The following is a 23,952-nucleotide window of genomic DNA, read 5'->3' on the forward strand; positions in this document are numbered from 1 at the left end:
TTCTATTACAGATTTATTGATTATAATTCAAACTCCTGGTTTACCTAGCTATTTTTTGAACTGCTTGGAAAAAACATGCAAATGCATATAAATCTGGGCTCTACTAATAAAATACAGTCCAGTCTCGACATCTCGAATTAATTTTTATTCGTAAAATCCAAATTATGAATTGATATTTTTTTTAAATATAAACCCAACAGGCAACAGTTAAACATGCGACGGTTCGCCGATCGTCTGAGGTAGAGAGCCTTTATAAATCTTATTCTGTCCATAGACCTTTTACTCTCTTTTACTATGATTCTGTCTTATTCTGTATTGCTCTTTAGTCTGAGGCATGCGCATGATCTACATTAAATTGTTATATATAATAATATCAGTGCGTGCAGTGTGTGCGGCGAACGATTATCAGGACAGCAGGTATCAGGAATCGTGGAGTCGGCCACACTGTTTTGGCGCGCTTGCGCAACTTTAGAAAAACGCGACCACCCGCCGGCCGCCATCGCCCATCGGCCATCACCGCGATCAATTCCAGTAGATAAAATATATACTTATAGGTGTAATATTATATTATGAGTTTTAGTACTCTAATATCTATTATAATAAAATATAGTAGTAAAAACACATAATATTATTCTAAGTATTCCCACATTTACGTACAATAGAATAATAATATGATATATCAGTTATTTCGTCGTGTCAGTGTCACTAGTAATTAATATTCGTAATCGTCTTAACGTCGGCTTTGCTTCCGCCACGGCAAACCATCTCATCGACCATTGTTTACCTTCTTCGACAATAAAATCGTATTGTCATCTGTTACTCGCGCGCGCGCACGCCTGCAACCTCACTATGGACTGTCGTACGTGATACCGGAAAATTCGACGTTAGCGACAGTATCGAGCATCCTCGTCCACCTGCCACCTACGGTTCCACAGGCGTATTGATAAGGCGTTTCGCAGTTTTAACTTTTTCATTACCATTTATCGACGACTGTACCGCGTGTGTCATCCGCCGCCTTCAATATGGACAAGAGGAAATTATCGTGAGTATAATACTATAATATAATTACTGTCATATAATATAACAAACAGCCCACCGATTATATTATTCCTGGGTATATGGCGCGGAGCCTACGATAGACATTTTACGATAAACGGTCGCCGCCTCTAGGTATCGATTTTGCTGAAACTAAAACACTGTGACACACGACAATGCTCTTTGACATACTACAGCTGCCTGTGGCCGACGTATACGTATCATGAAAATGGCTCTTGGTAGTTTTTGATCGGTCCATTAATCTGTTCACTTGATGGTGTTCAATCAGTGCTCCATTTGTTGATGTGTGTTAAAACAGAGGGAAATATCGAGGTACATCCCTAGTGTTTTTGCAGAAAGAGAATTAAAACCCCCCTCCCCCACAGTTAATATTGTACCCACTAACCAATATAAAATCTGTTGCATTCAATTTCCTCATTACCCTAGGTACCTATTTATATTTACATAAAACAAAATTATTTTACTTTTGAGGCTTCCGTTTTTGCAACACTAAGTCGGGTTTACTTTGTCGTGTGTCATATTATATCTATTTATCACATAGGTTAAATCTAGGTACCACATAAGCTAACAAGTTGAATATATTGAACTTCAAATGGCACAATGTAGTGTGAATTCAGCTACATAGTATTACATTAGCTATATAGTATTATTTACCTATTTATGGTTACCATGTATTTAATAAAACAAAGTGCTAACATTTTTAATGTTAAGTATCCTACTGATTCCTCATTTTTACTGAAATGTTAGTAAGTACTCATTTTTTTTTTTTTTTGAGATAGTTAACAAAGTATAAATACAAATACAAAGTCTCTGGCACTAATTCTGTAATTCTGGTATTATGCTTCACAATTAAATACCTCATGTAACTTGTAAAGCACAACGGTTGACAACAATTTGATGAGTGCATAAGTTGTGTGACACTGGCTCTTAGGATATAGTGTACTTGTTAAATTTTTTGTGTAATGATGTAAAATTACCGAGTTTTCCCATGAATCCAAATAATCAACATGTATTAGCATACACTTTAATAAAGTGTCATTGAGTATTTGGTATGGATTTTTCCAAACTTCTGTGGATATGTATTTATGTGCAAATTCACTAACTCATTATTTATAGTCAAATGACATAGGAAATTTTATTTTAAAACTGATATAATGTAATACCTCATATGTAAATATTCAGTCCAATGATTTGTAAATGCACGTTTTATGTCATGAACTTTGAAAACTATGTAGCTTACCACAAATTTTACGACATTTAAAATTAAAGATCGGCTGAATTGGTTGTACATCATTAAACTATTACCTAGTACTTACTGTCACTTTAGAAGTAGAAGTAGAACAAAAAACATTAGAAATTGAGTTCTCAACATTAGTGTTATAGCATTTTTGTGTGGCAAAATGTTGATACTATAGTTGAGTACCTGTGTATATTTGTAAATCTTAATATAATAGGTAAGACTTAAAATATACCATTATATTATACAGTTAATATTCATTTAACTAATCTCCCAAGTAATAAAAAAAAGTTCAGCTACTTAGTATTGTTTATGTCAAGTTATTTATACTAGTGGTAGGTATTTTATTGATTTAGTACAAATTAAAAATATGTAGTTGTAATTGTGTAAATAGGTATGTTGTTGTAAGTCAATGATGTCACAATAACCTACAAGGTAGTAATTGGAGAACCATTATTAAACTTTGGTTACAGTGTCATTTTATTTTCCCATCTGTAGATACTAAAAAGCAGTACCAAGTTAACTATACATAATATATTATATAAGCATAATAATATGTAGTAGGTTTCGGTATGTATTAAATTACAATTTTCATATTAAACTTGATTTTATTTTAAATATTACAAAGATGAACATAATCATAAATAATTTGGTCTAGTTTTATCTTTACTGATAAACTTTACAACAGGAGAGCAATTAATTTCAAGAATTATTAAAAAATAATTGACAAATAAAGAGTAAAATATAGCTTATTACACTAGGCACACCTAATAAAAATAACTTGATTATTTAATTCTAATCTTAATGTTAGTACCTATTTAAGTAAGAAATAAAAATGTTGTTAGTGTTGTCTTAATTTTATGTCTGATTCAATTTATTGAATAAACTAAAATGGTAGGCAAAAAAAAAAATATTTTCCATTTGGTTACATACAATTTAAACCATTTGGTTGTAAATAGTTTCATTGACGGCTATACATATTTGGTCTATTTGATATTTATCTATAAAATCATGTATAACACTATGGTTTATACGATGTCTGACACTTTCCATTAGAGGACCTTTAAAAAACACTTCTACTAAGTATAATGCTCCATTAAATAAAAAACTTGGCATATATTTAGGTAATTCTGACACACTCACTTCCATTGTTCCGACAGTATTTAAATTAATATTGTATGACACCAAGCAGTTGATCGGTCTTACAGCCATTTTCACATCAAATTTATTGTCCAACATAGTACCCCAAAGCTGACATTTAATTCCAAAACAAGTTGAATTGTCCCAAATAACATATAGATGTTGTACAATGAAAGACATTTCTATCCAGGTTTCATCTTTTCCGGGGTGCACAATGACATTACCAATTCGATGGATATTTGATATTTTATTAATACGACCACCTGATCCCTCAAACAATCCAACTGAAAAATCATGTATTCCTGTTTGCAGCAATGTTTTGTATCGATTTTCATGGCTGTTGTCACTCAATAAAACATCAAAATATGTATTTAAAATATTTTTTCTATCTGTTGCTCTTATAAGTATTATATTGAGAAATAAGATAAAAAAACATATTTTTAAACTCATTTTTGAATTTGTTATGAACATTTAATTCCTATTAACTTGATGGTTTATATTCATTCAAATGAATATTAGCTTTAGTTCATCAGACAGGATGTGTTATATTAAATTCATCTCTTGTAAAGGGATTATTAAATAATGCGATGACTGATGTTTACTGTCACGCTGAACAAAGATATGTTTAACCCCTTCCAATGTAGACCTATTCATTTTTTGAAATATGTTTGTTTGTTACACGAGGCTTGATTAAAGGGTGGTGGAGGGGTCCTACAGACATAATTTTTTTAAAACTACATACATTTTTACTTATAATTAGAGGTCAGATTTATATTGTCTTAAAATCCTTAAAATATGATGTTTTTGTGTCACATAAAATAGGAAATATATTCTCTTAATATTCCTTTAAAATACCAAATATATGATGTTTTATTTCCTTAAATGTACAAAATATTCTTTTAATATAAAAAAAATCAGTTTAAATTTATTTTTTATTAATTTGGTTTTAAATATATTTAATTAAATTTATTTTACAATAACAATTAATAGCAATATACAGGGAAACCTCGGTATCTCGAAGTCGTAATGGACCAAAAAAAAATTCGACATATCGAAACTTCGAGTTAGCTAGGGAATTTAAAACATAAATAAAATTTGAAATAAAATTTTTTAATTATTGAAAAAAATGTGTATTTATTCATCGCATACATATTATGTTGTATTATTATAATTTTATCTTTATTTTTCAAAATTGATGACAAAGTGTTAGCAGAAATATTGAAATCTGCCGCAATATCGTTTTTTCTTTTCACACCTTTTTCAACTTCTTTTATAATTTTTAATTTGTCACCAATATTTAAGCACTTCGAAGATCGTTCATTTGACTTTGTAAAGAAAAAACACACGTCTTAATAAAATATAACACAAAACATATATGTGTGTAATTAAAATCACGAATAAGTACAAACGATAGAATTACGACTAAATAAAATCAAAAAAAATAATGTCCATGTAACTTTATCACCGTTATCGGTCACTAGCTGAACTATATAAATATCAATATTATACAACGTTGTGTGTTTAAGCTCTATCATTTATCTTATATTTAATAGTCTGGTAATTTTCTACGTTATCTAATCTGTCATATATTCGAGTTAGTGAATCATAATAGGTGTTGGATACTGGATAATGACTTCGACTTATAGAAATATTCGACTTATGGAAATTTGATATATCGAAATAACTTAATATGTAAGTCCAATACTGAATGATCGGGACTAAAAAAAAATTTTGAGATACCGGAGTTCGAGATACCAAGGTTTCACTGTATTGTTCGATGGATAGTTGTGACAACCCAATTGATAAGGAATACCTGGAGATTAATTTTGATTGAAACCCAGAAATAAATCATTTAGTGAATTGTATTTATCAAAGTGCTGATGTATGGGGAATCTGTTCATTATATGCCGGATATTACAAAAATTTCTCTGACCCCTAAAATATGCTTTTTATGCAAAATACATTTTTCCTGTGAATTCTGTGTTTCATGATACGTAAAGATTTCTCATTCCCATTTAACTGCATAGACTAGAAGCAAATATGTCAAATCATAAAAATCTGACCTCTACTTATAATATATTTTATATTAATTATTAATATAAATCACTGGTGAATGATCCAAAAATATTTAACTTGTGTTTGAATAATATTTCTTTTGGTAGTAGTATCGTGTATGGTAATCAATTATAATTACCTTAATAATGTATATTATAATAAATACAGCAATTTTTTTATATTTTTAATTGATGGTAACATATGTGAACAACTTATGAGGAACCTTGTAATAAATTTTCAAGGTTTTTACCCTGGTTAAAATTTGTTATCAACATTAAGAACAAAAAACTGAAACAAATGTCTATAAATAGTTCAAATATAGAAAATTGTTTTTAATTATACAATGTGCTTATAGATAATATAAACTTTTTGTGAACATTTCAAGAATTCAGGAATTTTTTTTGTGTTGTACCATATAAACATAATTAAACATAATCAATATTGTCAAAAACTGGTTTTTCATAAAAATTCCCATTTTATTCGTTTTGCCGGTTATTTTGAAAATTACTGGGAATTTTTTATTTTTGACCCCCACAGTACCATCTAGATCCAACTTTCTACTAAAAACCAACTTCTAAGTTATTCATTTTTACCACCCCAAAAGATGATGATGGTCACAATAATAATAAAACACATAATTGTAAAATCAATACATTTATTGCACAGCATTTAAATTTGAAAAAAAATTGTGGTTATAATCATTAATAATATGTACATTTTATATTCCTATGTTATATTTATAAATAGATCACTTTAAATTATGTATATTGTGTTTAGAGGCAACTTAACTTACTATGTTATTAATTTATGTTTTTACTTTTGTTTAGAACGTCTGGAGATTCTCTGTATGTTACACTGAGTTTAGCAAAAACAGCAGAAACGGAAGAAATTAAGAAAACATATCGAAAACTTGCATTAAAATTTCATCCAGATAAGAATACTGGTAACCCTGAAGCGGAAGAAAAGGTTTGCGACTCATGTTCTGAACTAATATCTTAATACCCAAGTTTTATTCTCATGATTTTTAGATAATTTTATTTATGTTTGTAGTTCAAAGAGATCAATAAGGCATACAGAATATTGACAGATCCAAGCAAACGTAATATATATGACAATTATGGTTCCCTTGGATTGTATATTGCAGAGCAGTTTGGCGAGGAGAATGTCAATGCCTATTTCTTTGTCACCTCAAAGTGGTGCAAGGTTTGTTTGAATTTTTATTGGTATTAGTATATATTGGCGATATAAAGCATCTCACTAATTTTTAATTATTATTTTTCAGGCTTTAATAATTGGATCTTGCGTAATTACTGGATGTTGCTGTTGTTTCTGTTGTTGTTGTTGTTGCAATTTCTGTTTTGGCAAGTTTAAGCCAAATGTACCTGAAGATCAACAAGCAAATTATACAAATTTACATGTACGTATCAAGTTTAGAATTATTGAAGTGTTTTATTATTGCTATTCGCATGCAGTCAATTTTGGAAATGTTAACAATAAACAAAGGTTCCAGGTTTGTTTTGTTTGGGCTAAGGGCACTTGTAAGCATGTTATATTATAACAATAAGAAGAAATATTTTATATCTAATAAATTTAGTCCATTTATGTATTTAAAAGTTTTAATTAAACCAGATTGTCTAATAATTAAATTAATAATGGAAATAAGTAATATAATATTGTTTTGGTTGGTTAGGTTGTATGATAAGTGATAAACATTTACTGATTAATAACATTGAACAAATTAATTTAATTTATTATATCACATTATTATTTAATAGTATTGAATAAATCACAATATGAGTATAAATACAATATAGTACTGTTGCTAGCAAATACATAACATAATTTACAACTTTATATTATATTTTGAATGTATAATGTAGTATACACATTTTATCTTTTGTTTTATTAGTTAAAAGATTTTAGTTGTTGAATAAGTATTTATATAATGTAATTTTTCACATTTTTTTTCAAGAGGATATGTTATAAAATTATTGTTATCCTAATGGATATTAGATTCAAACTATCACCTTTACTATCTTGTGGCCTGTAACCAATTTTTTGAGATGTTGATAGTATATCAAAAGGGACTCATTTTTTATACTTCATAGAGTATAACAATAAATATACCACTACCTAACCTTGTCAGACTTAAAAGTAATTATTGTTAGGCTAAACAAATAATACCCTAAAGCCTAATCATTTTAATCAACCAATTTAGAAAAAAAAAATATCAAATGTATTTAATGTATTCTATAATGATTTATAAAGGAATACTGTTATAATATACAGTTTATGGTGAATTTTTTTTGTGGAAACTATATGGACAACTAAACCAGTTTATCTAAATGTATTATCAGTAACTGGTAAGTGACTACTTTGGGACAAGCATTTAACACGTATAATTAATTATGAATTATTATTCTTTCTATTGTTTTTTATTCATTATAATACGGATAGTAAAATACATTTTTTTGAACTTGAATTTAACTATAAACTAATTATTACAAGGTATGTTGAGACTTGAATATCTTCTAAACTAGCTATATTGCATAATATCGAAATATGAGTGCATAGTAACCATTTTTAAAAAATTCAACCAGAGCGTCTAAACATAACTCATTTCTCTCATCAAACATGTATTGTTGAAATTTTAATATATATAAGCAGTGTTCGGAATGTTCACTATAAAAATGAATTCATTTTTGTTCATGTTTAGTCCTTCAAAAAGGAACTCGTTCATGTTCATTTGTCATTCATTTAATTTTTAAATTTTTTTTATAATAGAAATTATAGTAACAAAATATTATTATACAACATTATAACTCATCAGTTTATTTTAAACAAATATTGAAATATTTAATAAATTGCAAACAGATTGAGCGTCTTAAAAATTGTTTGATTTCGTTAAATATTAATATTATTCACGTTCAATTTGAAAAAAAACTAGTGACGTTAGCATATCGTTCACTATATATGAAAGTGAAAATATGAACCCCCATCTTTCCAAACACTGCAAATAAGAGAATGCTACATTAGTTTGTGTTGTCTCTATCTTACACTTAGCTTAACATAGCAAATCTATTTATCGGATTCTTATTACAATTGATTTATAGTTAATATTAGAACAAATTAATGTGATATCTAATTTGTAAAGGAGTATAATATATGCTGTGCCCAAGCTATATTTTTATCATATAATTACTATAAACAAGTTATATCAATTTAAAAAAATGAATTATTTAAGCACTTGTAACAAATAAAAAAAAAAGTGTTCACTCAGGCACAATTTATACTCTCTTCTACAAATATAAATTCAATAATATTATTAAATTTGCCCTAATATTAATTAAATAAACGGAAGTAAGAATCCAATAAGTATATTTACAATGTTATACGTGTGTATGACAGACAATATCTTGTAGGTGTAATACCTGCTTAAATGCATACTAAAAATATTAAATACAGCAAAGTAGTTATTAGATGTTTGTATGTATTTTTACCTTAATCTCTGCTCTCCTTAATTTATACACAGTAAGCCTCGCTAAGATGGAATCGCTTGGGATCGTCCAATTTTTCCTTCTTAATGAAGTTTCTGACCTAATGGGGTTCACATTCATTATGTATTTGAATCGGGACCAAAGAAATTATCCCTGTTATTTGGGTTTCCGTTTTGCAGAAGTTTTGTCTTGCCGAAGTTTTACTGTGTTATATTATGTCAGATAATTATAAATTTAAGAAGTTGACATTGACGCTACACAATTTTGTAAATTATTTTAAACTAGTAGTTGTTTTAATTTACTGCTACTGCATAATATATTGTGATAAATAATAATACAAATAATTATTGTTAATAAGTTTAAAGTTGTTAGTTTTAGAATTTTCCATTCTATCAGTATATTATATTTGAACTCAATATATTTTACATTGAAACTTAATGTTTTAGTTTTATTAAAATATATTTACAATAGTTTATTGCCATACGATTAGTTGCATGCTGGCGATATGTCTTAAAACATAAAAGTAATTTAATACTTGTATTTAAATCAATTCTTATTCCACTTATATCATGTAGTTTTATTATTTTTTTGAATATCATTGGTCCCATTTTTTGCATTTAATGTTTGCTTGTTTTCGGTGTTTTATTTTGTAGAACGATGGAGCGAACTCAAATATAGACGGTATACATAAAAAGGTAATTTTTGTATAATTTGTTATTTAAAACAAAACAAATATATGTTTATGTATTATGTCATTTTATTAGTATATTATGTAAAATAAATAAGTTGAAACATATTTTATATAGTTTTTATAGTAATTTAGTATTAATTAATAATACATTTTTGTTTCTCAATATACTTAAAATTACTTTTAGTTTTATACATACATTTTGTAAGTTGCATAAAGAAAAAAAATCTTATGAAAATAGTTATTCTGCTTACTACTTATTAACAAATTCAATACTAATATTAAAGATGGACAACTCTATTAGGAAGTCATACCCATTTATATTTTTGGGACAGTGCTCACATTAACTGCTCATCTTTAAAGTTAAAATATTAAATAATTTATTCTAAAAGAATTAATTCTATTTAAGTATGTTGTTCAATGTATTTTTGAATTTAGTTTTTATACTGACTGAAATTATTTTATCCAAACAATTATAAAAATATAGTAAATGCTAAATAACAAACAAATAATAATAATAATAATAATAATAATATAAAAAACACTGTTATGCTAAATAACTGCCATTACCAATAAGATAAAATAACTAGAAAATATAAAGAGTAATTTAAACTATAATTATTTTTTATGTATAATTTACACTAATAATCTTCTAATATATGTTATATTTTAATGTTTTTAATAACATAGTAATTTGTGGTGGCAAAGAATTTTTGGAATTAAATAACTTATCAATATTAACATTTCATCTGACAATATTGTTACCTACAAAATTGGCACTAACTATGTTTCCATAGAAAATTAATAGTTTGTATTCTTATGGAAACTTATAAAATAATAATTTGTTAAGTTTTTAATTTTAATTGGCAAATGGTAACTTAAGTAAATATATGAATGCAGTATGTGCTTGCTTATCGACAATGTTAAAAATATGCTATTTTGTATGAAATAAGTAAAGCAATAAAATAAATGGGTATAATTGTTAGAAATTATTTTTTTTAAGTTGGTCACTAGTTTTTAGTTTGTATGTACACCATGACAAATTAATAACAAATTTTTATTGTAATTGTTTACATTTAGGTATTAATCAGTGGCTCTGATTTTATTTGAAATACCTATGACAAATAGCATTTTGTATAAAATAACATCCACCACTCTTAACTAAAAATTAGTTAGGTTATACATTTTAATGTTATTTTATTATTATCCATTTTTTAATTTTAAATATTATATGGTTAAAAATATTATTGTATCACCATAATTACATAATTTTATATGTAGATACCTCTCAGCCACCCATTGAATTACCTATGATATTTGTCATAGGTGATCTATAGGATTGACACCATTGCTAATGACTATTGGAAATAATAATAATTATTCATCAATTATATTTATAATAATATATTATGTTAATATTTTTTTGTAATTCAGGAGGATAGCGAAGATGATGTTGTAGTGAATCAGCCATCTTCTACAAACAATGCTACGGGAGGTGCAGCACAACATACTAATGCGTTTGCCATGCCACCACCGCCTTCTGCCAATGAGACCACTGCACTGAATCCGGATGGTACTCCTACCAAGTACTCTGCAAGCAAATAATTATCTTTTGAGTCTTTACAGCCCGTCCCCCAGACACATTATAATATACTCAAGTATGACAGAGTAATTGTCCTTAATTACTCTTATCCAGTGGAGTTTTATCACAGAGCATTACAATAAATCATTTTTTTCATATTCATTAATCACATTTTAAAAATTTTAAAATATTTTTAACATTTTGATTAGTTACATAAAAATGTATCTCCAGTAAGTTTGAGGGATCGAATTTTCCTTGTGTGTTTTTCTCCTATAGCTTTAACATGTGTTTAATTTTGCATGGTTTTAGTAAATATAAAATTATTTTGAAAACTTGTTTCAAAATGTACCAGTTTTGTTATAAATTCTTTTATTTAGGACTTTAAAGAAATAATAGTACGAACAGATGCAATTAAATCAATTATATGATTTGAACAATGTAGTAATTTGTTTTAATCATTAAAAATAAAATAAAATAAACTTACACTTATCGACTGAGTTTCCAATATACCTATATCTATATATACATACATACAAATAATTTGTTTATTGTTATATTTTGTGAACATTTATATAATGTGGAACAACTTATCCAAACAGGGAAATTTGGTAAATACTTAAAATTAGTTCTAATATATATATACAATAGATAATAGTCACAAATACATCAAGTCATTCTATAATATTTTAGATTTTATTTTTTATTTATTTAAGAAACAATTTTTTGGCATGTGATTTATTCTATTTTAATCTAGCTTAATTTGTATTAAGAAGTACCTATATTAAATGTATAATTACATTTTAATCATTAACATTATTATTCATAGCTTATAATAATAAAAATATTCATTTATCATTTTAATATGATACAATAATAATCTATTCAGTTTTACATACTTTGTTTAATATTGTTATTTGCTACTTGTTAAAGAAAAAAAAAACTGTGTTCGTGAACAATTCGTTCTCATTTTTTATGTTAATTATTATTTTTTATAATTTTTTTAAAAAGTTTTGTTTACTCAATGAAAATAAGTAGTGATAGCCAATATTAATTATTTTATTAATTCTATGTAAACAACAAAGTGAGATATATTAGAGACAAAATTATCTTGTATATTTTTTTTTAATCATAGGTACACTGTCATACAATTAATTATTTCATTTATACCTACATTTTATTCTGTGACATTTATGTTATTTCCTAGAGAATTTTTCATTTTTGTTTATAATATTTAAGTTATTTAAGATTTTTGAATCTCTTTCGGGGATACATTTGTTGTAAATAATAGAACCACCTTTATCAAATATTTTTAATTTATTAATTTGCAGAATTTTTTTGAATTTTGAATGTGCAGCATTTTAACATCGGTGTAGACAGTTTTAAGTTAGTAATTTTTTTATTTTTACTTTAATGTACCATCTACTTCTATTTCTAAACAATAATAACAATATTATATTCCTTACACTGTTTATTGTTCTTTTTAAAAAAAATTAACTCATAACTCCATAGAACAACTAGAATCATAATATTATATTATATATAATTTATAAGCAACTCTTTTGTCTGATGAACATAATCTTTATTAAACAAGTAAAACACAAATATTCTTAAATAGCTTTAGAAATTGTATTTTGATTTTTATCTCTTTAAAAAAAATAGCGAAATAGGTGTGTTTTACTATACTATTATATTACTATCATTATTTTTAATGTGAGATATAATAAATAAATTATTAAACATTTCTTGTCAAGTTCTTGGTTACATATTATAATAATCAATTATAATGTGTAAATTATAAATTCATCAATTTGTGTATTAAAATTATAAAGTTCATTGTGCCATGAACACAATTGATAAAAATCAATACAAAATAACAATACTTCATTCTAATAAAGTGACAGCCAGTATTCATTTTTATAATCATATTCCTATGGTGTGCTATGTCTTCCACACACCAGTTTTAATCTACCAGTTTCTTGAATCATATTATGACTTATCTATTATGAACTAAAATAGATTAATGTTCTTTAATATAAAAATAATGGTAAAATAATTTTTTTACATTTATGTTTACACATAATATTAAATTATAATCCATCTTACTAATCATTAAGTATTTTGACAAAACTTCACTTATATCTGCTGTATGTAACTTTATATTATGATGTCCTGCCATCATTGATAACTAACCCATCCATGATTTCATATACAGTTCACATATACAAATGTATGGTTATGCAAATTACAAAAATAATAGTATGTATGAGCATGCCGGATGAATAGTTTGACAAACTTTAGTTAATGTGGTTAATACTTATGTTATTTTCACATGAATATTTTCACAGGTTGTTTTTAAATTATCTTAATTCTTAACCTTTAGATTTCCTTAGAATAAAATGCAATAGTGTGACTCAGTGGTTGACCACAATTACTTAAGATTGTTGAAGTTACTGCTGTGTACTGGTTGTCTACCTCTGTACCCTGCGTTGTTAGTTTGTTGTTAACTTGTTTTTAGCAACGAAACATAACACACTTACACAATACAATGTGTTACAAGTTACAATCCTACCAACATATAATCCACAGCAGAAGCTATTTACTCAAATAGACCGCCCAGGAACCCTCTTGGCGAATTTTATTATCCACGAATGATCTCACGATTCGCATATACCTATGCGATATAATTTATATTTTTCACCTTATATGTAAATCAACTGAACTGACTTTTATGTTGTTCATTCATTTTTTATGGCATACGTTTTACATCGCATAATTTGGTTCAACTTTAAAATACTCAACTGTTTTCTTTGTGGAAGCATTTGATTTTCAATTGAGTATATGTCACAGTATAAAAATATATTATTATATGTATTCTCAATTTTTATTTTTATTTTTCGTGTTAGAAATTAAAATATAAAGTATAATGTAAATTAAAAAGAATTATTATTATTCAATTTAGTATTTGATTTTAAATATAGATATCTTGAGAAGTATTTAAAATAATTTTTTGAAGTCCTTTTTTCCAAGAGTATTTAAAATACGTATTTTTGAGTACATTTAAGTATTTGAATACTTTTACTCAATTACCTTTAGAATAATGCTTTCCCGGAGCATTGTAAAATTCAACTCTGGTTTTAATGTTATTGATTATTATTAACAAATTAAAGGTAATTAATTTTAGTAAAAAATTCATTTTTTAAGTACTTTTAACTTAGATAAAGATGGGAAGAAAACCAAAGGTAAAGGGGTCAACAATTAATAATGAGCTTATAAAATACAAGAATGAGATCATTGACGAAAATAGTCAAAATAAGTACACTCTTTTACAAAAAACTGCTTAAAAAAGAGAAAAAAAGATCTACTTTTCATTCTCAATATTTAAGCCAATTATTCATAAAACACCAACGTTGTACAGTTCCTTGAAGGAACTCTAAATAATTGTTCTCTTTGCTAAAAAGTTAGAAGATAAGTTATTTCTAAGATTCTTTGTTTAATAAATTAACTAATTAAAAACAGCAGAATAATCAATTTTGTAGTTCAAAATGTATACGATTTTCAATTTTTAAAGCTAAGTATTGAACATTTTAAACAAGACTTCACTTCAGCAGTTTTTTCTGTAACTATATTATTTAAAATAATATATAAATACAGTTATTTTTCATGGATATCTTAAGTTCAAATTTGGAGAAAATTACACATTAACACAAAGAATAACGATTTTTGTCATTTTATTGTAATTAGGTTCCAAAACAGCCCAATTTTACGTAAGTAGGTATATTTAATATTTTTCCAGCATCATTGATAATTTAAGAATAATATGAACTCAACTTACCGACTGCCATATTAATAAGTAATAACAATAGTATGAAATTCCTTGACTGACATTCCGTCTCCGCTTGGAATCGTTTTTCGTAGGTATACAATGATATGATGTCATTGTATTCAAATTAATTACCATCCATTACAATTTACAACGACCTCCTTGACACCTAATGCACAGCAGAGCGACATCCTGCACTTACCCGCTTTTTTAATTCTAGGCCTATCCAAAAATGGAAACTCGCTATGAGCCATTAGGCCATGGGCTGCAATAGAATACATCATGTGTTGAACGGCAGAACTTAAAATTCATGTCAATATTAAAACCCAGCCTATAATAAAGCTCCGGAAAAATCATCTTTAATTCTTTTATTATTCTTTATTAGTTATTTTATTTTTATTTTTATTTTTATAAGAAATATACCATATCTGTACCCAGAGACACAATAAGAATATGGGCTAATTTACAAAAGACGTGAATGAGTTATTGGAAGAAGCCACCCAGTAGTGACACTTCCTATTGACTTATTTTATTTCATTTTTTTTAGTTAAGGAGATCTCTGCACCATTTTCTTTTTAGTCATCGACGAGGAGTACCAGGAATTTCGTTTGACGCTAATTCACGGATCAATGGATTTGTGTGGGATATGAGATGATCATGAAAACGCTTATAGAAGTGTTTTGCTTCTTCTTGGACAGTTTTTAGACGGAGATCAGTGTGGAGGGTGAGATTTGATATGTAAGGGGGAGAGTTTGTAATTTTTTTAAGTTTTAATTTTTTTAAGATTTGAGATTTTGGCATTGCCCCAAAGTTGTATGCCGTAGGTCCATATAGGTTTGAGAAGGGATTTGTACAATAGTAGCTTAGTGTTTAAGTTTGTGTATTTATTGTTAATGAGGAGTGTTTTAAGCATGCGTAGCCTGGAATTCAGCTGTGACCGTCTAGTTTTAATATGGTGTGCCCAAGTGAGACGGCGATCGAGTGTTAGTCCGAGATATTTAACCGTAGGGGTTGGAGGAATTTGGATGTTATAGAGAGTTACAGCCGGACACTGGGCTTGTTTAAGGGTGAAAGTTGTATGAATAGATTTTGTTTGATTGATTTTAAATCGCCATTTCCTGTACCAGTCCTCTATTTGGGAGAGATGATTTTGAAGATAAGTGGAAGCTAAAACAGGGTCTGCGCTAGTTGACATTATAGCTTTGTCATCTGCGTAGTCCGCCACTAAGGTATTGGGCATAGTAGGTTTTTCTGAGGTATAAATATTGAACAATAACTGGGGATAGAATTCCTCCTTGCGGAACGCCAGCTCTGATACCTGCTATACTAGAATATGCAGATCCATGACGAATTTGAAAGTAACGATCTTCAAGATAAGATTTAATGAGAATGTAATATGTTGGGCGTATACATTTCTTAAGTTTGGATAGCAGCCCTTCATGCCATACCTACTCTATCGAAAGCTTGCGAGATGTCAAGGAATGCACATGTGCAAAATAACTTTTTTTCCAACGCAAAGGTAATAGCGTCAACAACCCTGTGAACTTGATGAATGGTAGAATGCTTGGCGCGAAAGTCTAACTGATTGTCCGGTAATATATTATTTGCATTTATGAAGGGAAGAATGCGTTTGAGTATGAGTCTTTCCAGAACTTTGGCAAAAAAGGGGAGCAAGCTAATCGGTCTATAGGAAGAAAGAGAGTCAAGGGGTTTGCCTGGCTTTGGAATTAGTATAATTGTAGAAAACTTGCAGATGAGTGGAAAATAGGAGAGCATCAGAATCGCGTTGAATATATGGGTTAGTGAGATTATAGCACGTTTTGGTAAACATCTAGCCACTTCGGCTGTGATAAAGTCGAAACCCGGAGATTTTTTGATTTGGTATTTTTGAATCGTGAATTTGACGTCATTTGGTGTGAAGTGTTTCTCTGGTAGGGTAAGTGGAAGTGGAGAGTCGAGGAGAGTTTGGACAGTATTTGCGTTTTCAGGTTCAATTATGTCTGGGTGAGGTTGGAAGATTTCGTAGAGATGATTTTTAAATAATTCAGCTTTCTCGGGATCAGTTGAAGCAAAACTGCCATCAGTTTTCCTTATTGGAGGGATTGCAGGATTGTGTTAAAGTATTTGCTTGGTTATTTTCCAAAGACTTCCATCTTTTGCCGATAGGTTGGATAGGTGATTCGCAATAGAAAGGGATTTGTTTTTTGCTAGAATTTTTTAAGTGAGTTGGCCAGACTATTATATTTTTGTTTATAGGATGGGAGGGGGGTTCGTTGATAGAGAGCTCTGGCTCTCCGTTTTTCAGCTATGAGCATACGTATGTGATTTGGTAGTGGGAATTTGTTTTTGGAGAGCGAGTTTGCATTAGCAACTGAGTTGAAGGACCTGGCGGCGGATTGAATTAGATTTGTGAGACTATTTACAGCTGAATCAATATCGTCATTCGTTTTTAATTTAACATTTAGTTTGATTGTCTGGTTAACTTTATCATGGAATTTGAAGCGATCAGTGGAGGTATTAAAAAGGTTAGGTGGTGCTTCATGAGTTGAGGGGTAGTCATTAAGTGTAAGGAGAATTGATGAGTGATCTGAATTTAGATCAAGGATATTATTAGTAGTGCAGTATAAACTAGAGGGAATTTTCGCGACAAAGATATCAAGAATATCTGGACTTTTTTGAGGGGAGGTAGGCCAGTAGGTAGGACCTGGGGGAGCTAATATTTTGAAATTTTTTGTAGATACGAAGTTGTGAAGGACAATACCACGCGGGTTATTTACGCGGCAACCCCAATTTTGATGTTTAGCGTTGTAATCGCCACCAATAATAAAATGATTATTGATTGTTTTGAAATAATTCGTGAAATGTTCGAATTTGAGATTGTGTCTCGGGGGAGAGTATAGAGCTGTAACCGTTATAGGGATATTGTTAAGATGAATTATTACGGCACAGGATTGAAGAAACTCTTGGCAAAAATTGGGGAGGGCTTGGAATGCTATTGTTGATTTTATAAGAATGGCTATTCCACCATGAGCAATGTTGCTGGGTGATTTGTTTTAAGTAGTTTGTAACCTGGAATATAAATATGTGAGTGTTGGGTAAAATGGGTTTCTGTTATGAGGGCAAGGTAGATTCTTTTATCATATAGAACAGTTTGTAGTTCGTTAACGTGGTTTTTTAAACCATTTGCATTGAACAATAATGTAAGGAGGGATTTATTTGTAAAAGCATTATTTATTTTTTTTATCTAGAAGACTGGAAATGACTTTCGTGAGAAGAGAGATTAGAGGATTTATAAGAGTTTTGAACTCTTCTAGGAAATTTGTAATTGTAGATTTATATTAGGGGCTGATTCGGGTGTCTGAAGGTTTTGTGATTGGCCTGCAGTAGCCTGGGCGTAGGATGGTGAAAGGTTTGGAGGAGTACCATTTTCTGGGTGGCTAACTTGTACATTATGAGACTTATATCTAACATTATCTGATATGAATGCATTACTTGAGACAGGTTTCTTGCGGCGCTGGAGTTCTTTATAAACGCTGCAACCTCTGTAGTTGGCCGGATGGTCCCCAGAGCACAGAACGCATTTGGCTGGTGAATCACGTGATTTGGAGCATTCTGAGGATGGGTGGAAAGCACTGCAACGAACACAGCGAGCAGAATACCCGCAGTAGGCTCTCGTGTGGTCATACTCCTGGCAGTTGAGGCACTGGCTTATTACTTTAGGCTTATATGGTTCTTCGACTTTGAGTTATTTTTAATTTTCTTTTCTTAATTATTAATTTGAAAATGCTTAAATAGGTAAAGTAATAGTGTAATAAATTAGGTGCAATTTAACCTTTCAACTCAACTGAGGTATGTACTACATCTAATACACTATTTTTATTTTCTATTTTTATTCCTATTTCATATGTTGTTGTTTAAAAGTTTTAATAATATTATATAGGTGCAATTACATGAATACTTTATATGATAAATGAAAAACAATGTTGTGTACTTGTGTGTTTATACTTGCCTATTGTTATTAAATAATACCATGGTATATAGTATATACATAGGTGATAGGTGCAAATCACCCAACAATATCAGGGAGGCTTATACATTTATAAATGTATAATGTCATACCTTATACTAATGGCCAGAGCGTTATTGGTTGGAGGGCAGAGAACTGTGATCATGGCTATTACCATAACAGTGATGCCTTGGAATTCTGCTATTAACCACCAAGCAGATTTTTCAGAGGAATTGACAGTTTGTTATTATCGAGTAAGTGACTAGATGAACGAAAACCACTTAACGATATTGTTGAGCAAGACGACAGTGGTAATATTCACGACAAGGTTACCATAAAAAAAAAGCCTATCATTTGTGCTTCAATGGCTTACCTACCTTAGAACTCAACGCGTACATATGATGGTACCTGGGCGTTGAGTTTAGTGTAACACTTAGCATTACGGAGTAAATCAATATGATCCAAGGTGGAGCTCTGAGACAACTACTTCTCTTTCACATTTGATGCCAAATGTTGGAGGTCTTATGGATGATGAAAAGGAAGTTCCTCACGGTCTTGGTGTACCTACAGGTAGTTTCTATATAATATGTAGCCCCTGGTAGGAGTTCCTCGTTGGTGTTCTAGAACTATAGACACACCTATAATTGTTTTGCTATCAGCGGAGCATTGCCTAACAAGTGACTATAAAAAGGTTAGGTTAGGTGCATACAGAACTTAAATAAAAGGGTGGTGATATTGGTGGTGGCAGGCATGTTTCTCAAATGGCATATACATGCTATGCGGCACGTTGGCAGTGTCGGATTACTCAAGACCTATCAACTACTTAGGTGTATGGGATTACCCATTAGGCGAAAGTGGTACCCACCTAGAGCCTCCACTTGTTATAGAGGTCCCCTGAAAAAAAAATGGAAAATCAAGTTTATTTATTTTTTTATTAGTAGAAAAAATAAAAATATTAATTATTTTTTCCTGCAAATAAGAGATTTGGTGAAATCATTTAATGAATATTTTTTTATTTATTCAAATTATTTGGTTATTATCGATTAAATTGCTTATTTTAATTATTGAGTAGTTAAATACTTAAATTAAAGATACATTATGTGGTTATAAATTTTATTGGGTCATAGGGAGCCCTGAAATGTTGGGCCCCCTATAATGATGAAGCCTATCATGAGTTCCAAAGACTACCTATTGAGAAGTAGGGCTAATTTGGTGGACGTCCACCAAAATTTAACGTCGACGAGTTGGCAACAAGAACTAGACAACGAAGCCACTACTAGTGCTTGCACCTAACTTTGGACGAAACGCCTCATCCGTCACGTTAACCAATGCGTTGATCGAACATATGGTGCGATGATTTACCGTAGTTTTTGATTTGGGCATGGTTGTTTGGAGGCTTACCTGTAAAGATTTGCGTAGGTACGTGGCGACGAAAACACGTTTTTCAGGTGTGTTAAAGGGTCTTAATTCCATTAGAGGCAACAGGACGTGTCGTTGGATACGATTATCATCATCATGTTGAGAAATCGAGGAAAATGGGATATATTAGAATGGTTAATAACATATATCTTGAAAACTAAGAAGGAAGAGGAGCGATAGAGGTATTATCAACGCCCGTAGTATGAGATAACTTGGACGATGAAGGATGGGGTGCATGACGGTCTGAAAACGGCAAACAACAGTTTCCTGGTGTAATGTATAGACGCGTAACGTTGTTATGTTTGAAAACATTTTTCAGAAAAACTGTAAACGATCATATTACGATAGTTTGATCAATAACATGAAGCCTATGTATTTGTTTTGAATTATCATGGTTATTTAGACTTAAGTCTCGAATCGGTATTGACGGAGTTTAAAAGCAAGTTTTGCAATTGAACGATTTCATAGGTTTATTAAATAATTTATTGCGGCCCGGAGATTTGAAGATAAAAAAACAAAAAGAGTAGAAATATTAGTAGTAGTATAAGATTGTCCCAAAATTGAATTTTCATTCAGATACGAATACTGTTTTATCCATTCAATCTGCTTGCATAGTGCCATACACTTTTATATAAAATAATATATATATATAATAATAATATACATTATGGCTAAATAACACGAGAAAACAATTTAATTTATTTAATTGACAAAAACAATATCATAATGTAAATAACGAAACTAAGGAACTACATAACATTTTTTCTCATATCTACATCGATAGTACTCGTTTACTTTATGTTTTTTCTCTCTAAAAATGTAATTTACAAAAACACAAAACAAAAGTACAATACAAAAAGAACAACAATATTAATTATAATACGATTTAAACGGCCTCGAGAGTGCGTGGAGTTGGAACGTCGTCGTTTCTTGGTCCCGTAATATATGATTTGTCTTCTGAAAATAATAATAATACATATTTTACTAATACAAATCAATGGAATGATTATATGGGTATATCTGTTGGAACTAAATAAACAATTATGACACTTGACGTAACACAATACACCAACCAGATATAATAATGTAGTCCAAAATTTTTATTTGGTTACAACTGTTTCAAGTTATACGTCGTACGTAGGTGTTAAATATATGTATAATTTTTAAGAGGACGCTACACCCGCATGGCTGAATGCATTGTCTTCGTCTTACAAACAGGACAATTGAACGTTTTGGATAATCTATTTAACGTTGTTGTGATTAATACTAAAGCGAATTGACCTATTTTTAAATTTAGAAGTTAGAATATTATCTTGTGCACCTCTTAGGTTTTTTTGTATATTTCAAATTAATCAAGGTTATGAGTATTTTAAAATGCACGAACAATTTACAATTTAAAAATACTAGTAGCGCCCTCTTAACAGATAATGCACCTTATATTCCCCTTTTTATATTAAAAAAATTAAATACCTAGAAAAAGAGTTTTTCTTTTTAATAATGTTAACTTCGACTTTAAGTTATTTTCTTTGACATTTTCCACTGAAAATGCTCAGATAAGAAATTTCTAATTTTCTCCATTTCCAACTATTCTCGAAACTTTGATTTTTAATTTTTGGTTCTAATGCATTAGATAATAGAACGGTATCGAGAAATAGTAACAAACCATTGTTTGAAAAACTTGTCAATTATGTGGACAATCGTCAGACGTTAAGTCATAGTACATCTCTCTCGAATTTTTTTTATCTTTGTGTGATATTTGGAATGGTATAAACCATAAACTTATTTTGTCAGTTTAAAGATCTTAAATTTACCTAACAACTAATATTGGTAATTATATATTATGTATCTGAAGTAAGTGCTTATTAGTTATTTGGTTAGATTGTATGCTGTAATATTAATAGGTACCTACAATTTTATGTAGAAAGATTTATAATATCAATATAAATGTTTGAATTTTTAATACTGACAATGTTATCTGTAAAATGTGCATTTTAAACTTTATCATTAATACTGTAGATAACGAAGTGCCATAATCCTTATAATTTTATAAATCGGGGTAGTTATAACTTATGACTTATGAGCATCAAAAACTACGGTCTTTTCCGATTTTAAAAATTTTTCAAAGCCGAGTACTCGATCAACATTAAAAAAGACCTCAACTCTTAGAAGCGGTCGAATGGAATATAATTATTATGATACTTATTACATAACATTTTGACATTCTATTATTTCGAATTTGATATAAAATACATATTTTGCTAGGGAAATGTGCTAGGATAGGTATGTTATGACTTTATGAGTTATGACTTATGAATATAGGTCATTATTCTAATTAAAAGAATCTTTAAATAAAAATTTTAAATTATAATATTGTCGTTAATACAAACCTACTCTAAAATATATGAAACTTCTAGAAGAGTTTATATAAAAGTTCCCACAAGAAAAATATACCGTAATAGAAAAAAAACCTACATTTTGAACTATAATCATAGTACCTAACAGCTAATAACTTATTAATGATTTCAAATGAATTATACTAAATTATTATAGGTTTGTACTTTATAGGCCTTGAAGATTAGGCGTACTAAAAGTTTTTATTAATTTAATTTTATACCAATGTGTTACAACTTACATTAAGTATATTAATAATAAACTGTATTTTATGCTCGTCTTACTCGACTTAAAGGCATCGTGATTTCACATATAATACATTTAAGAGAAATTAGTTTTATATATATTATTAGTAGATACCGTCGATCGAAGAGAATTTTGATGTAGGTGCACACTGCACGTAATAGGAAGGTAGGTACATAAATAAAATCGTCGAGACAGCACTGATGGCTGCAGTGTTCAATAGCGATCTCGTGAATTTTTTATAAAGTATATACTGTAAACTTACACAATAGACTAAAGGTACGTCGTCGTAAATCTATTCTTTTCTCCTCTACCAATATATTTTTACTTTTTTTTGGACGCGTGAAATATTTTCAAAAATATATAAATACCTATTGCATCATGCCATCATGTATCTCATTATGTAAATGTCGACCAAAGTTGGTTGGTTAAAGGTACCTACCTACCTACTTATCTATGGGCTAAGCCATGTGCCCATATGCCATTTGATATTTAAGAACAACACTTAATGTAATATAATGTGAGTTATAACTTGTAACTAATACTTGGAAATAGTATGTATCATATACTTTAATATACGTGTATTGTTAAACGAGGAGTTCAACGTTTTTTGAAGAATGTTTGTCGGGCTACAAGTTTTTCTTTTTGTGGACATGAAATATGAGAATACCTCATTTTTAGGTAGACATAATAAATATTTTGTTTGAATAGTATTGTGAAATACGCTATCAACTGTATAGACTATGGATATTTCATTACATAATTAGTTTATATTTGTGATAATTAAAAATTAATAGAAATTAGAAATGTAGAAAAAA

General features: G+C 29.1%; 3 protein-coding genes and 1 pseudogene across 5 annotated transcripts in view; 1 reads left to right on the top strand and 3 right to left on the bottom strand.

The window, feature by feature from the left end:
• Positions 1-580: 580 nt before the first annotated feature.
• Positions 581-11,591, top strand: LOC111029157 (dnaJ homolog subfamily C member 5 homolog). Of its 2 annotated transcripts, XM_022308036.1 has the most exons (6): positions 581-1,042; positions 6,316-6,454; positions 6,539-6,691; positions 6,771-6,905; positions 9,639-9,680; positions 11,108-11,591. In XM_022308036.1, exons 1-6 carry the CDS (start codon positions 1,023-1,025, stop codon positions 11,276-11,278), a joined length of 660 nt encoding a protein of 219 aa, XP_022163728.1. In that variant the 5' UTR covers positions 581-1,022; the 3' UTR covers positions 11,279-11,591. The 2 variants fall into 2 exon arrangements, with proteins under 2 accessions (XP_022163728.1, XP_022163729.1); XM_022308037.1 differs by lacking the exon at positions 9,639-9,680 and having other exon boundaries at positions 582-1,042.
• LOC111029158 lies at positions 2,887-4,303 on the bottom strand. Its single transcript, XM_022308038.1, has 2 exons — positions 3,437-4,303; positions 2,887-3,354 (listed from the first exon to the last, which is right to left on the bottom strand). Exons 1-2 carry the CDS (start codon positions 3,902-3,904, stop codon positions 3,346-3,348), a joined length of 477 nt encoding a protein of 158 aa, XP_022163730.1. The 5' UTR covers positions 3,905-4,303; the 3' UTR covers positions 2,887-3,345.
• Positions 11,592-17,174: 5,583 nt separating the features above from the next.
• Positions 17,175-18,936, bottom strand: LOC111029225 (annotated as a pseudogene).
• Positions 18,937-21,176: 2,240 nt separating this feature from the next.
• The window catches only part of LOC111029210 (gamma-aminobutyric acid type B receptor subunit 2), a 226,590-nt gene continuing 223,814 nt past the window's right edge, over positions 21,177-23,952 (bottom strand). For both annotated transcript variants that reach the window (XM_022308144.1, XM_022308145.1), the window contains one exon: positions 21,177-21,457. The gene's annotated coding sequence lies outside the window, so the exon portion shown is untranslated. The remainder of the gene's footprint in view (positions 21,458-23,952) is intronic.

Source organism: Myzus persicae, unplaced genomic scaffold (genome assembly GCF_001856785.1).
Source record: "Myzus persicae strain clone G006 unplaced genomic scaffold, MPER_G0061.0, whole genome shotgun sequence".
In the NCBI taxonomy this organism is placed as follows: Eukaryota; Metazoa; Arthropoda; class Insecta; order Hemiptera; family Aphididae; genus Myzus; species Myzus persicae.

What these genes read in the sequence shown, in the direction of transcription:
- LOC111029157 (XM_022308036.1), top strand. Translation starts at nt 1,023, where the DNA reads ATGGACAAGAGGAAATTATC. An exon ending in ATGGACAAGAGGAAATTATC is followed by an intron (nt 1,043 to 6,315) that starts GTGAGTATAATA and finishes ACTTTTGTTTAG; the next exon opens with AACGTCTGGAGATTCTCTGT. An exon ending in CAAATTATACAAATTTACAT is followed by an intron (nt 6,906 to 9,638) that starts GTACGTATCAAG and finishes TTTATTTTGTAG; the next exon opens with AACGATGGAGCGAACTCAAA.
- LOC111029158 (XM_022308038.1), bottom strand. Translation starts at nt 3,904, where the DNA reads ATGTTCATAACAAATTCAAAAATGAGTTTAAAAATATGTTTTTTTATC.